Source organism: Sesamum indicum, linkage group LG12 (genome assembly GCF_000512975.1).
Source record: "Sesamum indicum cultivar Zhongzhi No. 13 linkage group LG12, S_indicum_v1.0, whole genome shotgun sequence".
NCBI classification, from domain to species: Eukaryota; Viridiplantae; Streptophyta; class Magnoliopsida; order Lamiales; family Pedaliaceae; genus Sesamum; species Sesamum indicum.
Window position 1 is genome coordinate 582,228 of NC_026156.1, and position 17,374 is coordinate 599,601.

At 35.5% G+C, this 17,374-nt stretch overlaps 4 protein-coding genes across 5 annotated transcripts; 2 read left to right on the forward strand and 2 right to left on the reverse strand.

Annotated features, from left to right (window-relative positions):
• Positions 1,714-2,447, reverse strand: LOC105174823. Of its 2 annotated transcripts, none has more exons than XM_011097033.2 (2): positions 2,208-2,447; positions 1,714-2,093 (listed from the first exon to the last, which is right to left on the reverse strand). In XM_011097033.2, exons 1-2 carry the CDS (start codon positions 2,307-2,309, stop codon positions 1,836-1,838), a joined length of 360 nt encoding a protein of 119 aa, XP_011095335.1. In that variant the 5' UTR covers positions 2,310-2,447; the 3' UTR covers positions 1,714-1,835. The 2 variants fall into 2 exon arrangements, with proteins under 2 accessions (XP_011095335.1, XP_011095336.1); XM_011097034.2 differs by having other exon boundaries at positions 2,220-2,370.
• LOC105174824 (2S seed storage protein 1-like) lies at positions 3,098-3,760 on the reverse strand. Its single transcript, XM_011097035.2, has one exon. It carries the CDS (start codon positions 3,690-3,692, stop codon positions 3,240-3,242), a length of 453 nt encoding a protein of 150 aa, XP_011095337.1. The 5' UTR covers positions 3,693-3,760; the 3' UTR covers positions 3,098-3,239.
• LOC105174825 (pectinesterase 2.1-like) lies at positions 5,584-7,683 on the forward strand. Its single transcript, XM_011097036.2, has 2 exons — positions 5,584-6,726; positions 6,884-7,683. The coding sequence occupies exons 1-2, from the start codon at positions 5,652-5,654 to the stop codon at positions 7,570-7,572; spliced, it is 1,764 nt and encodes a 587-aa protein (XP_011095338.1). The 5' UTR covers positions 5,584-5,651; the 3' UTR covers positions 7,573-7,683.
• On the forward strand, positions 13,893-15,866 carry LOC105174827 (pectinesterase 2.1-like). The gene is made up of 2 exons (XM_011097037.2): positions 13,893-14,909; positions 14,996-15,866. The coding sequence occupies exons 1-2, from the start codon at positions 13,949-13,951 to the stop codon at positions 15,685-15,687; spliced, it is 1,653 nt and encodes a 550-aa protein (XP_011095339.1). The 5' UTR covers positions 13,893-13,948; the 3' UTR covers positions 15,688-15,866.

Consider the following 17,374-nt stretch of genomic DNA (forward strand, 5'->3'; position numbering starts at 1 on the left):
GCTTTGTTTTTTAGAAAAAGCTATAGCATCTCTGAAAGTTAACAGATCATCCTCGATATTGTCACTTACAAAATTTTTGACAACCCTAGCTCTCTTATTCCATCTATATTCATCTGATTCCTCATAAGTCAGACTAATACTATTAGAATTAACCCCTACATTAGACATCTTTTCCACATGTTGATAATCTCATGAGTCTGTTCAGCTACAGACTTGTCCTCAACCATTTGATACTTTTCGAGTCTTTGTTCTTCAGTATTATATTTTCGGTCTAACTCATCCGACAAAAACTTAGCAGTATAAGAGTCGAAACAATAGACGTCAAAAATCGTATTTGATAAAAGCTAACAAAATCGCTCCTTGGCTATTTGATCCTCTCTGTCCATTGCGCTATCTCAACAGTTCTAGAATCGGTCTCAGTAGATTCAGATTTGCTAAATTTTCATTTGTTGTTGCCAGCGTGAAAAACTAACCCGAAAACTTATCGGCAAAGCGATTAAGCCGACTTTTGGTGTCGAAATTGCAACAGAAATTGGTTCGACCATTCTTAATATCTTCGGAAATTAGAAATAACATTCTAGATAATTTCAAAAAATCTCAAAACAACATTTACAAAACTATTTTCGACGTTCCAACAAAATTTGATTTTTCAAACTTGTATATTTTCTTCAAGATTGTTGAAAATTTTTTAATTTCGTGTAATGAAACAACATTTTGAAATATAACAATCTAATTTTAGAAATCAAAAGCAATAAAAGTCATGTTGGAACAAATAATATATTACAGTTAGAAACGCTATTTACAACAAAAATATTAAATAGAAAACTTACAACGAAAATTTCTAATGATTTTCAGTCCAATGGTAATCGTAAAAATTTACGAATCGTAGAATTCACTGCTTGCCTTGAAAAAATATACGTCCTATATCAGTCGTGTATTGGGTACAACGTAATTTCTTTCAAGATAAAACGGTTATAATTTTTTTGATTTTAGCATTATACCAAAGAACACCTCAATCAAACACTTAAAAACTCGTTATTGAAATAAGAATCTCAAATCTTAAAATATTGAGAGAGATAGGCCGAAAAAGAGAGAGAGAGAGAGCACCCGAGAGAGAGGTAGAGAGAAGAATTGAGAGTTTGTAGTTGTGCTGGTGTAAGTGTGTTTTTTGATGAGTATGTGGCATCATCCTTTTATAGGCAGCTCCATCCACATTTCCTTCAATGCAACATTTTAATTGGCATAATGTCATTAAAGAATTGGATTTGACAGCCATGAAGCAGCAGAAGCAACAATAATTCAGTTTCAATTTAAAATATGAAACTGAAACTTCAAACATTTAAAATTTAACTTTTAAATAAATCAAGTGCAGTTACATTTGCTTTGAAAATCCAAAATTCTAATATATGGGTTTATCATTACATTAATTAAAAATCAGTAAATTACCCTCTTATAAAAAATAAACAATAATTTTTCCTTTATGTTTTAAAAAATATGCATTTTTTTTTCAATATAAAAAGATAAATTACTTCAAATTTACAAATATAAAAAATAAATGAGGAGTTGTTTACCTATATTTCATAATATAAATAGGTAGATTGCAATTTAACCCAATATTTGACACAGAAAATCTAATCCCTCCCGCAAATTTGGCAGCTGATGAGTGATGATGCTCCATTTTCCCAATTCTTGATATGAAATCCAACCAACACAAAAGTCAAGTCCGTTTTTATTTCATTTACGCAGAAAAGTCAGTCATGAGCCACATCCATCCTCTCTTACATTAAAGAGTACGTAAAGCAAGTGGTATTTACTAGTGCTGCTTATGATATCCCTCATCGTTCGTCTCCTGTCTTCCGGAAATCACCAGCTGGAGCCTCCTTGTACGCTTCCTTCACAGATTCAAACGTGGAGTCCCCAACGACAGCCTCTTCCGCCCCGTCCTGCGCTTTCTCCACGGTCTGGCTGGCGAATCCCTGACGGGCTTTCTCTTCCGCCACTCTCTTGAACTCCTGCGCCGTCGAAGGTGCTCTCTCCTGATCAACCCCGCCGTGTACTGTATTAATGCTCTCTTGCTTCCCTTCACTGTATCTCTACACATACACATGATCATCACTTGGAAACATATATAATACATACATCTACGTCTTGTAGTAATTAAAAGCTGTGAGATTATATTTGTAGGTTTACAAAATTAAATGACGTACGTTCGTACGTACCCTGCAGATAGAGATTGGGAGAGTTGCGGTTAGGCGTTTGATCCTTGATGCCTGTGAGGAGGAGTAGAGGGATAGGAGGTGGCCGCCCATTTTCACAAGGAAAAGAACCAAAGAAAAAGGAGGAGAAGGTTGGGTTTTGGGAATTAAGTGGTATATAGATAGATTTGTTTCGAGTGTCGCACGTATTTTTTTGGGTGTAATACGTGGCAGTCCAACAGGGTTGCTGTATCCCCATCTTCATGCAGAAATGAGCCCAATTTCTGTTTTTCTTTTTCTCTTTTTGGCCGGTGCAAATACTCTATTTATTTGCATCCATCTCTTGTTGAGGTGTTAGATCATGCCACGTCTGCGGCCATCAAGAAGTAGGTTGACCTGAATGGATCACGTATAAAATTAAAGGTGAGAGAGAATCCTATTCCTAATCTTATCCAAGGAATATATTCTTAATTTTATTGAGGACAAAACTGGTAAAGGGGTACAAATTTCATTTCTGTTGTCTTTTACTTATTTTCTGATGGTTTTGGCTAAGTCTGCCTTTTTATTTCTCTTTTAATTAGCTTTATTTTTATTTCATTTCCTTTGTTGCTTTTGGATTGAATGAGTTTTTCGTTTATTAATCAAAATCTTCTTTTCATGTATTGCACATTCTTTCAGTTAATGTTTGTTGGTGTGATATGATCATCAATAATCACATTCCAAGTATACGCTCGCTAAGAATTCATATTCTATCATTAATTAGGCCGTAACTCTGGAGGATTTAGTCCTGTCCAAGAAACACTCTGGAGGATTCGGTGTGTGCATTATCCAGTATTTTTATTTGGGAAGATCTGGTAAATGGGATGCATTAAGACAAAACAATTATAGGCAATGAACGGATGTAGATGCAAGAACAGCAACTATTATTATTACACACACGATCATGTGCTACAACATTATTAATTATTCCCACCATTTCTCCCCAAAACCATGCATTAAGAAACAGCCTCTTCTTATTCTACTCAAGCCGCAGTCTCCATCCGCTCAGGCAAAGATCGCGCGCATGCGGCACTGCGTGGGGTAACTCATGCCGCACATGCGGGGAAGATACTCAGCCTTCTGCATCATCTGCTGCATCTCCTGTTCCCTCCCGTACTCCTGCATCATCCGCCTCATCATACACCTTAGCGCCTCGCAACGGCACTGCGATTTCACGGCCCGCAGCTCGTTACAGCATTGCCGGAGGTGCTCCTCCTCGAACCTTCCTTGATCCGCCACCGCGCTCCTCACGAAGGATTCTTCGTACGGCACCCTCACCGACCGCATCCACTGCATGCAGTGCCCCATTCGGCATTGCTGGCTTTCCCACTCGCACCATTGTTGGTTCTCCTCCTCTTCCGCCACCGTGGTTGTCACCACAGTCTTGTGGGCGGAGGCGGAGGCGGAGGCGGCCGCCATCAGAAACAGAACGGCGAGAGCTACTGTGAACCTTGCCATCTACAGTTGTATATATGAGTGATGCAAATTGATGGATGTTTGTTGGTGAGGATGAAGTGGGGGGAGGAGGGATGAGGGCATTTATAGTGGAAGTGAGCAATTGCATGGCGAGAACGTGGAGGATTTGGAGCTTACACGTACTGAAATCATGCAAATGCTGCCATTGCTGTTTCTGGGTGCAGCGCTGATGCGAATTATGGGTAGGAAGGCTTTTTGGCTGTGGTTTTTTGTTTGGGAGTTTGGAGTTGGCTCCGCTGATCAGCTCAGTGTTGCTTGCAATTAGATAACTAGACATGCAGTGAACTCCATCCACCAAATGAACCCACGTCCAACTCTTTATTTATACAGGCAGCCAAAACCTGCACTATTTATGGGGTTAATTATTTTATTATTATTAAAAAAATTATAAAAATATAATTTTTATAAAATATGTAAAAAAATTCACGTGGATGTGATATAACTCTTAAAGATAGTTTTCGGAGTATTTTTTATTAATTCCTTGCTACTATATAATTTAATTAAATTTCAAAATATAAAATTACATATTTGGTTAATAATTTTGATGGAATTGCATAAAGTAACTATTATAATGTTTAAATTTAATAAATTTAATAATTTAATTAACAAACTATATTATTTTTATATGGAATGTGATATTTAATTCAATACTAATTTAAATAATTAAACTCGTAAAGTATTTCGATTACATTATTTAATTAACAAACTATATTATTTTTATATGGAATGTGATATTTAATTCAATACTAATTTAAATAATTAAACTCGTAAAGTATTTCGATTAAATAATACGTGGATCAATATAAACAATATTTAATAAATAAAATAATTAAAATATAAAACTTTTCGTACCTATTTTATCTTCGAAATGTGTGTGTAATTGAGCCCGTGTGTGTGAGGCAAATTACAAACAATGTACATATATATAAATATATAATGATGTAGGGGTGGGTGAGGCGGTGGGTGGCATGATGCTGCTCACTCCTCTCTTTTTTAATTATTTTTTATTTTATTTAATTTTTTAATAATTACCATTACGTCCTATTTATATTTTTAATTAATATAATTTGTTCTCAAATATTATAATAAACTCCAATTTAGTCCGTTCAAATTTTATTATTATGTCCTATAATTTATTAACAATTAAATTTAAATTTTCTTAATAATTATCAATTAATTTCTGAATTATATGTAAAATCTCACCTACGTCACAATTCTTATTTGGTTAAGAGACAAAAAACGATGAGGAGACATTGACATTGTTGGATGAGTTGAAGAGAATTTATTTGCTGAAAGGTAAACGTGTTTGTGGAAATTAAATTGGAGCATTTAAAGTTTGGTTAAGAGGAGGAAACATGAGAATGATATTGATAGAGACTCTGGGCCTCGGGGTTTCATTTAAAGGAAATCCTACCGACAGAGGTTTATCCATAAATAACCCCTAAACATAATTTTACGGAGCAACGTCAATTCAGTTTTGACAAGTTGATGCACATGTTTTGTTAGCAGTTTCAACTATGAATCTTTCCTTTCCATCAATTGTGGACATATGTACCCGTGCATGCCCTAATACATAGGATCCTAAATTATCAATTTCAGGACCTCAATTGATTTCGTACTGCAGGATTTTAATTGAAAGTTACTATAAATGTATGTGTTCTTATTTTCAACGCCTAACATTTCTGAATTGAGGACTCCAGATTTGGATGTGTGACATCGACCTGGCTCACATACCTTGGTGATAATTCTTGAATCATTTTACACTAGCAAAATAACCAGAATAAATTTTGGAAGAATGCTATAGGTATATCAGCTTTTTATTTACTTTTGTTTTCAATTTATAATTAGGTGTTTATAATTTACTTTTAGACAGTGGAGAGAGTGATGATACCACTCGTTGTTAAGGAGAAAAACACAAGTCTAACGAAAAATTGATGATTCATGTATGATTGTTGGCCAGTGGATTTTGAGCATTTTCACTCTAATCAATCCATGCACCTATTTCTCTATAAAGCTGCTATGAGATGCGGCCTAAAGGCACAACATTATAGCAATATGGCTTCCACACACCAACCCCTTCTTAACACTCCCAACAAAACCATATCTGCATGCAAAATCCTATTCTTCACTATATCCATCTCCGCAGTAGTCCTTTTAGTTTTTGATCTTCTTCCTATTATAATGGGAGACAGCCGGCTTAAGGGTCTGTCAACCCCTTCCTATCTGTGCCGTACGGCTTTAAATCCTCAGGCATGCCAAGATTATGTGTCGGAAGTGGTTTCTGATGGTGTAACACCACCTGATGCAACTATGGTGCTGCAAAAGTTCTTGATCAAGCAAGCACATCATTTGAACAGTGCAATTTTTCGGGCTGGGAAACTCAAAAATAAGTTGAACGGGCAAAATGATAAACAGGGGGCTATAGCTGATTGCGTCGAGCTAATCGACCTGTCAATTAATCTCGTCTCTGATTCAATTAAAGCTTTGGGAAAGAAAACCCGTACATCTCATGCCGATGCACAAGCTTGGCTTAGCGGTGTGCTTGCCAATCACATCACCTGTCTTGATGGGCTTAACTCTTCTGGGAGAAAATCGCTTGGAGCAACTATTGAGGACCTGGTATCAAGGGCCAGGGCCTCTTTGGCTGTGCTTGCAGCGGTATCAGAGCAGGATAAGGAAATGATGCAGTCTTTAAGAGGAAGGCTACCGTCGTGGATCAGGCCGGCGGACAGGAAGCTGCTTCAGAAAACCGCTAATGCTATAGAAGCTGATCTAGTTGTAGCGAAGGACGGGTCAGGTGATTTCAAGACAGTAGCAGAAGCAGTTGCGGCAGCACCCAGCAACAGCGAGAGGCGGTACGTGATCTATGTTAAGAAAGGAACGTACAAGGAGAACGTTGAAGTGGGCAGCAGACAAAGGAACCTGATGATCATTGGAGATGGTATGAATTCGACAATCATAACCGGTGACCGCTATAATTCCGAAAATTTCACAACCTTTAGAACCGCCACTCTTGGTAAGGAATTCTCATCCACAGTTGTTTACGGTCTTCATATAATCCAACAGGAACTCGATGAATACCAATGTTTGAGCTAATCGACTAGCTAAAAGAACTTGTACATAACTTCTACCCCTGGAAACCGAATCACACCGAACTTTTTAATGTCCTACAGCCGCAGTTGGGAAAGGATTCATACTACAAGATATTTGCATCCAGAACACGGCGGGCCCGGAAAACGGGCAGGCGGTGGCGCTCCGTATCGGGGCCGACGAATCCATCATAAACCGCTGCTACATGGACGCCTACCAAGACACGCTTTACACGCATTCCCAGCGCCAATTCTACAGGGACTGTTACATCACCGGAACCGTAGACTTCATCTTCGGCTTCGCACCAGCAGTACTGCAGAAGTGCGAGCTGGTAGCCCGCAGACCAAGGGTAGGCCAGAGCAACATGGTGACGGCTCAGGGCCGATCCGACCCGAATGAGAACACGGGCATCTCAATCCAAGAATGTGAAATCAAAGCGAGTGACGACCTGGAACCGGTGAAAGATTCGTTCCGTACATATCTGGGCCGGCCGTGGAGGGACTTCTCAAGGACCGTAGTGATGCAGTCGTGCATCGGGGATCTCATTGACCCGGCGGGGTGGTCGGAGTGGGCCGGGCGTCCCGTGGACAAGTTGTATTACGGGGAGTACAGGAATCTGGGTCCTGGCTCGGACACCAGCAGAAGAGTGAACTGGACGGGGTATCATGTTATTACGGACCCGGCGGAGGCCGAGAAGTTTACCGTGAGGGAGTTGATTCAGGGCCAGGAATGGCTGGATTCCACTGTGGTGGACTACATTGAAGGGTTGTAAGATCAATCTGGCACGTCTTTAGTTCGTTTTCAAATTATTGGTACGTAGTGGTACGTTTATTCCTCTTAGCCATTGTGATGGTGTAGTAATAAACTCGTGTTTGTGCTGTGATTGGTTTGGGTCAGCGCAGTAATAATTAATGTTTATTCAATAATGACATAAAACTTATTAAAATTCAAAAAAATTATACAGATTATGATTTTATTTGAGCTACTTAGACTCTATAACGTCACGTTCAATCTGAGCTATAAATTATTTGGAGCTCAATATATTGAGAAATTGAGATGAATGATTCAAGTACAACACTAATACAAATAGCCCCAACAAGGTAGGAGGATTAAGGGGGAAGTGGAAGGACAGTTTTTGAAGGCAGGGCAGCACGACAACGATTTAAATAGACTCCACCCACCCAAGTTGTCTCATGTGCTCTTTTGGTGGGCCTCATAATAATATAAATAAACACAGAGAAAGAAACAGCTCAAGACGACACCATGTGCGCACACCCAATCATCACAAACACGAAACAATTTTTTTTGTGTATATATATTAGAATCTTTATAAATTAATAATAATTTTTTTTGGTCCAATTTGAACCCAACGCCTAAATTAATAAGATAATTATTTTTTCAAAGATGCTTATATAAGTTTAAGGTCCTTCAATATTATAAATTAATAATTTTATAAAATTACAAATATAATTAAGACAATTTAATAAAATATAAATTACTCATTCAAAAGCTCTGGTGTTATGTTCTCATATTGCAACAAAAAATTGTGAAGAGTTGTTGTCGCTATGAGTGCTTTCTTTCTCGTAATTGATTGCAATGGCATTGTATCATTTTCAATTTCATCATCAATAGGTTCGTTGAATAAAAAAAAAAAACTCTTTAAATTAATAAATTATTAATTTATCGATTAATTAATAACTCCTTAAATTAATAAAATCATGTGATCTCAATATTATTAACTTATAAAAAATTTACTTATATTTATATTATATCTTTAGCGTTTTTCTTATTTTTAGCCTTTTTTTTCCTTATTTTTTTTCACTCACTAACCTTCACATTTCCCCCAATATCTACAAGTACAAATTATTTTTTTAATTAATATTTTTTTCTTTTTCCTACTTCAAATATTCTCTGTTAAAATCGTTTAATTTTTAGCATAATCATTTTATATTATTATTTTTTCTACGATAAAATATTTTACTTAAATGATTTTAAGTATTGTCAATTTTTTGTACACATATATCAAATGTGCTACATTCAACTAGTATTGTATCGAAAGTTGTCATTCGTTAGCATGCGGGTAGGGCACATTCCACATTTGTGCAGCCACAAAAATTAACAGAAAAATATTTGATTATATATGTCTATATCCAATATTTTCAAATTCGGATAAAAAAATAAATCGATCAAATTATTGGATCACTGGTCTAATCGGTCAGACCGAATTAAAAAAATCAGTTCATCCAGTTTATAATGTATATACCACATATATATAGCACATATTATTACATTACATATAGACTCTAAATAAATTAAATGTACAACCCCGTAAGAAAAAATTGTGTTTTTGGTCTCATATAATATGTTTATTTTTAATTTAATTTTATTTGTTAGACTTTTATCACATTTAGTTTCAAAAAAAAGTACGTAATTATATTACATCTTTTATTTCAATTATTTAAGGAAATATTTTAACACGTCACATCTATATATTGATTAGAATAAAAAATACAATAAAATTTGAAATAAAAAATCGACTTTGCTCCACATATGTTTGTTTGTTCCCGTGGAGAAGATAAGAAATGGTTGTTTGAGGAAGGAAATGCTCCTGTTCCGATGACAAGTTAAACAAAAGAACTTTTATTTGTGAAAAAGGAAAACGTGTTTTGAGGAAATGAGTTTAGTGTTTGGTTGAGAGAAGAAAAGATGAGACGGAGATTGATGGAATCCGTTGTGGTTTCAATTGAGATGAAAGGAAAGGACAACGTGTTTTTGGAGCAGTTAATGTTTTCTTGATCATAAGAGAACAAAAAAATGATAGACGGTAGACAAGACAAAGACCCTCGTGGTTTCAATCTATGGAATCGTACTAATTAACATGATAAGATTTGTTGGATTATTTGTCGCTCAAATAATGATATGAGATAATTATATCAGCTTTTTATGAAATTCGGTCTAATTATATATATATATATTCTATGATTTGATTAATTAGGGAAAAATGCAATAAAAAGGTGTTATTTTTAGTCTAATTTGTTCTAATTTGATTAGAATTGATCACGTACGCCGCACATGACCTTAAAATTTGAGAATTTTTTACTATTTCACTGAATTTTTTCCATGTAAATTAAAATAATAGTGATGCGTTGATTTTAGCACAAATACAGAGTTTTTTAATCTTGATATCGGATTTGGGCTAATTGAGTGTAAGCTCTTGAGAAGAAGGACCCGCAAAACAAAAGGTTAGCATTCTGATGCTTAAGTTAGTCCCGAATTTAAGAATAGATAAATAGAAAAATAAATTATGAAAATTATGATAAAAGTGCGAATTCTGTATGTAATAGCATGAAATTAGAATAGCAGAGTATCAGCAAGAGAAGTTCTCGAGTGTGGGAGGGGACTGTCTGTTGAGGGGTTAGGGAAGGAATCCCTCTTTATCAGAAGTTTTGGGGAGGGGGATCAGTGTATCTGGCGAGGAAGGCAGGATTATCAGTTGCACCTTATCCGTTCCTTAAGCAGCAAGTCTTCGGATGAAGGGGACTCCTTCTTCATGCAGATTCCTACCTGGTGGGGAGTCCGCTTAGGCTGAAGAGTCTAACCCCTTGAGGGCACCTTTCTCCCTTCAGGCTGGCCTTAGAAAAATGCAGCAAGCCTTCGTACTGGAACTCCTTCTTAAGCCAAGCTTGCAGGCTTCATCCTTGGACGGATTTTGGGATGGGGGCTCCTCCTTGGGCCCCAAAGAATTATTAATGACCCAGATACAGCGTAGCTCCACACTCTGCCCAATCATTCACATGCATCCATCTTCACAATTCTCTTTCTTTCTCTTTTTTTTTTTTTTACAATGTATGTTTTATTACATATTAAAAATAAAAAGGACAGAAATGAATCAGTTAAATTCTTCTTAACAAGTATGACTTAAGATTTTGAAACGTGTAACGAAAATTCACTTTAGCTCCAACTCATTTATTATTGAACCAACACTTGCTAATATACTCGTTACAATAATTCTTCTATTAGCATTTGATACGTTGGATGATGTAATAGTTAATTTGTTGATCACCCATGTAAAAATTTGAACATAAAATATGTTACAAATTCTATCTTATACCATACCCACAAGAAATTCGAAAAAAAAAACAAAAGGATGGTATAATTTTTTAATGTTATTGGCATCTTTAGTTTATTAAAATATTATATTTCTTGTTTTTGTGATCATGATGATACCATCTCAATTCTCACATGACCAAACGTGGTCCCACACCTACTACCATTAAAGTCTTTAGATGCTTTCTTTCTTACAATAAACAAGGGGTAATAAACCCTACAACGATGTAATAAAATATTGTTGTTGGGCAAATTAAAGTGTTATCAATGATGGTGGCAACTTCTCGATAAGATTTATACTTGATGAGGCTAGAAAGACTGTATATGGAAAACATTTCATGTCGTACATGTAAATTTATATTTATATAAATTATATGTTGTTGAATTTTTATATAATGGTAAATCCATATAAATGATGTTATCATTTCCATCAAACGAAATGAAGATCAAAGTATGAATAAATACGTACCAAAGGTATATTTTGGCCGTACATTGTCTACCAAATTAATTTTTTTTTGTTTCCATCAGGTTTGATTGAATTAAGTCAATTTGTAAAGTAAGTGTATCATACTTACTATGTGAATGATCGTTTTATTTGAACTATATATCAATTACATAATAAGTATATTACACTTGACATATAATTAATTAAAGATCAACCGAATTTGATCCATTTTAGAATTTCCCCCATAAGTCTTAGAATTTCAAAATCATGGATTCACGGATGCGCGACTCGCTCCGCCAATGATTCCTTCAAGACTATGTGCATTTTACCACATGTTTATAAAAGAAAAAGCAGAAAAGTGGCTACTCCAACAGTAATTCCTTTGACAAATATAAAAGTTAGAGAAACTTTTGTTCCTACATAGTTCGGCCAAATCTAAATTAATTATATTACAAAATATAGTACATTTATCATATGATTAGTATGTAATTTAGAGAAAATGACAAATCACGTAACAAGTATATGACATTTGTTTGTGATCAGATTGATTCGACCCAAAAGTTATTACATCAAATATTTGGAATATTACATATTACTAAATAGTAAGTCTATCTGTCATAATTCGCAGTTGAAATATTAGTTGAGTTAAGGGCTAAATGCAAATTACTCCCTATGTTATACGAAATGAGCAAATTACTCTCCTGTAAAAAGAAATAACAAATTACCCTTGTGGAAAAAAATAGAGCAATTATACCTCTCATGTGAGTTCGTGTAGTTCATACATTTTTTACTAAATTTCTTATTATAGAAATACATTTTTAACCTTATTTAATAACTATTGGCTCTAATTTGAATTTAAAATTCAAATCAAACCAGTAAATTTACGATCCAAATTTTAATTTGTTTGAATCGACAATTAATATTTAAATAAATATAGAGACCTTATAAAATATAAATAAAATATATTTAAATAGATATATATTATATATAATTAATAGTTATATATATATATATATGGGAAGAGAAAGGGGGTAGGGGAAGGTGGCAGGGGAGGAAAGGGGAGAGGGGGTGAGATTTTTCTTTTTATTTTTAAATAAAATAAGTATATATTATTAAAAATATTATAAATTTTATATCAAAAATCGTATTTTTTTTGTTTAATAAATATTTATATATTATAATTATTAATAAATTTTATATAAATATATCATATAAAAATAATTCTTATTTTAAAATTTTTATAACATAGAGAGGTAATTTAATATTTTTTTTCACATGAAATATTTGCACGTTACCCATATTGCAAGGAAGTAGTACACATTTTTTCGTTGAATTAATACTGAGATACCAACAATATTTAGTAATTTATAGAAATTGGGCGACTTATCTCCATTCTAGAATCTTTTTGCAGAAAGCAATGGAATTAAACGAGCCATATTTCGTGACAAAATCACACTCTAATTTGAGCAGGAGGTGGTAAAAGTTTGAAACTGCGTAGTTATGGAAAATTTCCGAGTTCACTCAAACTCTATTTTACTATAATTTAATAACAGTAATCAATGGAATAATAAATGCAATAAAACTTGCATTCAATTAATTAAATTGTAAGTTTCGCCACATATTTTCTTTCTTTCTTTTTTAGTAAATGAATTACAATTATGCAATTAATTTAATCATTTTAAATCAATATATATTACTTATATATATCAATTATATATAATTAATTCATAATTATTATTACAGTAGACCAGTAATTATCGTTAAACTCAAGGTTGTCTCAAGCTTATTTAAAATAAACCATAAGTCAAAATCTTAGTTGAACGGCCAATTGAGAAAACCCACCAGTCTACCCTGTGGGCTTGCAGAATTTTCCTTCTTCTGGGAAAAAGAAACTGATTATTGATATGGTCCAGACAGATATCACATCAGGTGACCTAACAAAAAGTGCTACTATTTTTCATTTTTTGATGAATAACAACAAACAATGGCCACCGAATACTACCACTTCGCTTTAAACTACATTAAAAATAGCATGCAAGAAAAACAGTATGTGATGAGTACAATATTCCCGGTTCAGTACACAAGTATGGGTAGTAAAAAAACCCACGCCCTGTAATTCAAGTGGTAGATCCAGTGCATGTGTTTTTTTCAAATTACCCACTTTTTTTCTGTCTTTTTCTAGCAAACTGGATTTAATACTCAAAGATACTGAGCGGTTTTCAGGCACTGTTGTATCACACGCCACTAATGAGTGGGGAATTCAGAATTCTTGTTTCAATTGAGTTGGATAAGATTTTAATATAAATATATTATGTTTGTTACGTGATTATTATACAGAGTGGTTTGATTATATTTTGATTTGATTCGATCAAATTTAATGTGAATAAGGACTTCTCTAATGGGTGTGCGCACCTTTCTTTCTTCGGCCTTTTGATAAATTGCACTAATGATTACTGTCAAGTTTCTTTTAACTAGAAAAAATCGCATTATCGTTGTGTGTATCATTTCGCGCATTTTCTACTACAATCGGCCCTACTCGGGTTTCTTTATAAAGCTGCTATGCGATGCAGCCTAGAAGATACAACATCACAGCAATATGGCTTCCACACACCAACCCCTTCTTAACACTCCCAACAAAACCACATCTGCCTGCAAAATCCTGTTCTTCACTGTATCTGGCTTTGCACTGCTCATTTCAGCTGCTTTTTTGCTGCCTAATTTAACCAAAAACATCAACCTTAAGGGTCAATCAACTCCTTCATTTCTCTGCCGTACGGCTTTCAATCCCCGGGCATGCCAAGGTTTTGTGTCTGAAGTGGTTTCTGACGGTGTCGCGCCGCGTGATGCCACTATTGTACTGCAGAAGTTCTTGATCAATCAAGTCCATCATTTGAATGGTGCACTTTTCAACACTAGGAAACTGAAGAATCAGTTGAATGGGCAAAATAATGAACATGGGGCTCTTGCTGATTGCGTTGAGTTAATTGACCTGTCTATTGATCTTGTGTTTGATTCGATTAAAGCTCTGAGAAATGAAACTAGCACGTCTCATGCTGATGCCCAAGCTTGGCTTAGTGCTGTGCTGGACAATCACGTCACCTGTTTCGATGGGCTTAACTCCTTTGGGAGAAACTCACTTGGAGCAGTTCTTGAAGACTTGATCTCAAGGGCCAGGGCCTCTTTGGCTATGCTTGCAGCGGTATCAGAGCCTGAGAAAGAAATGGTGCAGTCCTTAAGGGGGAAGCTGCCTTCATGGATCACGGCAGTTGACAGGAAGCTGCTCCAGAGCAGAGCTAATGCCATAGATGCTGATCTAGTTGTAGCGAAAGACGGGTCGGGGAATTACAAGACAGTAGCGGAAGCAATTGCAGCAGCACCGGACAAGAGCAAGAAACGGTACGTGATCTATGTCAAGAAAGGGACGTACAAGGAGAATGTCGAAGTTGGTAAGAATAAAAAGAATCTGATGATCATTGGTGATGGTATGGATTCGACCATCATAACCGGTGACCTTAACGTTGTCGATGGATCCACAACCTTCAAATCCGCCACCCTTGGTAAGTACTTGTTCAAGAGCTAGTTAAACTCGGAACAACATATATAGAAAAGGGCAAATCTCATAAAAAAATTTATGCCTTTACAGCCGCAGTCGGGGAGGGATTCATGCTACAAGACATCCGCATCCAGAACACGGCCGGCCCGGAAAAGCACCAGGCTGTGGCGCTCCGTGTCGGGGCTGACAAATCCGTCATAAACCGCTGCCGCATCGACGCCTACCAAGACACACTCTACGCGCACTCCCTGCGTCAGTTCTACAGAGACAGCTACATCACGGGAACCGTAGACTTCATCTTCGGAAACGCAGCGGTAGTGTTCCAGAAATGCAAGCTGGTGGCCCGGAAGCCAATGAAAAGCCAGAAAAACATGGTGACGGCGCAGGGGCGAACGGACCCGAATCAGAACACGGGGACTTCGATTCAAGACTGTGAAATCAGAGCAAGTGAGGACCTGGAGCCGGTGAAAAGTTCGTTCCCGACGTACTTGGGGCGGCCCTGGAAGGAGTACTCGAGGACTGTGGTGATGCAGTCGTACATCGGGGACCACATTGATCCGGTGGGGTGGTCAGAGTGGAGTGGGGATTTCGCGCTCAAGACATTGTATTATGGGGAGTATATGAACAAGGGTCCCGGCGCCGGGACCAGCAAGAGAGTGAAGTGGGCCGGGTATCATGTTATAACAAATGCTGCTGAGGCCGCAAAGTTCACCGTGAAGGAGTTGATTCAGGGCGTTGAATGGCTGGGTTCCACTGGAGTGGCCTACACTGAGGGCTTGTAAAAGCATGGAGTTTGCTTACCGGGTTAAGATTTTCTTGCTGTTATCTATGTCACAATGCAGTAGTTATGTATTTGAGCATGGATTTGAGTTTATGTTGTAGTAATTAACTGCTCGTGCCTTAATATGGATGGTTTGTGTATGGTCAAGTTTAATTTCAAATAAAAATTTTCTACTATGTATGATGACTGAGTATATGATAGCATTGTTGGTGTTACCATACTAAGAATAACCCTTCAAATTTCAATGTCATTCACAAGTTACAAATAATTTATATTAACAAGACATTCTTGTGATTATCATAAGTTAGATCCTTAAATACTTTAAAATTAGAAATTGTGCATAAAAACCTTAGAAAAATTGAGCAAACGGTGAAAAATGAATAACATATGATAGACTTTGACCCATTTGAGACAAATCGACATTAGCGTTCGCTGTGGGCTTCAGTGCCGAGGTTGTGGTCACCTTATCCAGTAGGTCAACTCAATGTAGCTTTGAAAGTGAATGCACTGGCATCAAATATCATACGAAACAACGTTCTAGACTGCTGTGTTTTGCTGAACCAAATTATGGCCATTGCACATATTCAAACGCCCAATCTTCTTTCATGGGATTATTCAAAATTTATGTATCTTTTTACGTTGCACATCACTACATACAAATTGGAAAGATAATATTTTTAAATCAACAACCATATATTAAAATAAATGAACAAACAAAATACTACTATTAAAATATAGCTACGCATCCATATTTGTGGGGTTCAAACTTGTCATCTCTTGATAAATTTTGAATAGAAAACTCGAATAAATACTAATTTGAAGGTAAAACTGCATGATATTGAGTTGTGTTTTAATGCAAGATTAGATCCAACTTACTCATTCGTTTTAGAGGTTGTTTGGTTAAATTTAATTAGATTGTCTTAAGCTCATTACATGATAAATAATATTATGTAATTTATATTATATCATTTAGGATAATTTTAACATTAATATGATTAAGTTTTAAAAATTCTGCAAAGCAAATTAATGTAACTTGTAAGTCTCCGATACTTTAATTTTAAATTTTATATTCTTGTTGAATTTACTGAATATTTTATAATATTTTTATATTGTTATAAGATATTCTCTGTGAGACATTAATTAATTGAATTTAATGCAATTTATTCCTTTGTGATATTGTGAATGAGGAATTAATTTTTGTAAAAAATATAATAACTTATCTCCTGGATAAATAGGTAAATTGCTTCATTTTAAAAATACAGAGGAGGGAAAAAAATGATGTATTTTAAAAAATATAAAGAGCTAAATTATTAATTATTTTTTTTATGAGAATTATCACATAACTAAATTGCTTACATTTTTTTTTCTTAATTAATTGCAACTGAACAAAACCTAATTAGATTAGGGCGCAACATGACTAAAACACCGATACGACGACGTAGATTATGATCCAGGTTATATTTCGGTTAAAGTGAAACCAAAACCTTGTGCCTAAATTGCTCACAGATCTTCCGGCTGTTCAATTATCTATCGATTCTCCATAAATTATTTAGTTCCTGTTACAGCGTCTTAGTAATTTGTTAATTAATTTGAGGAAAGATGGAGGATATTTTCGTGCCTTTAGTGATGATGGTTGTGGTTTTCTCATTGATTCCGCTGTATTTCTGGAGACGTCGGCTCGATTCTCG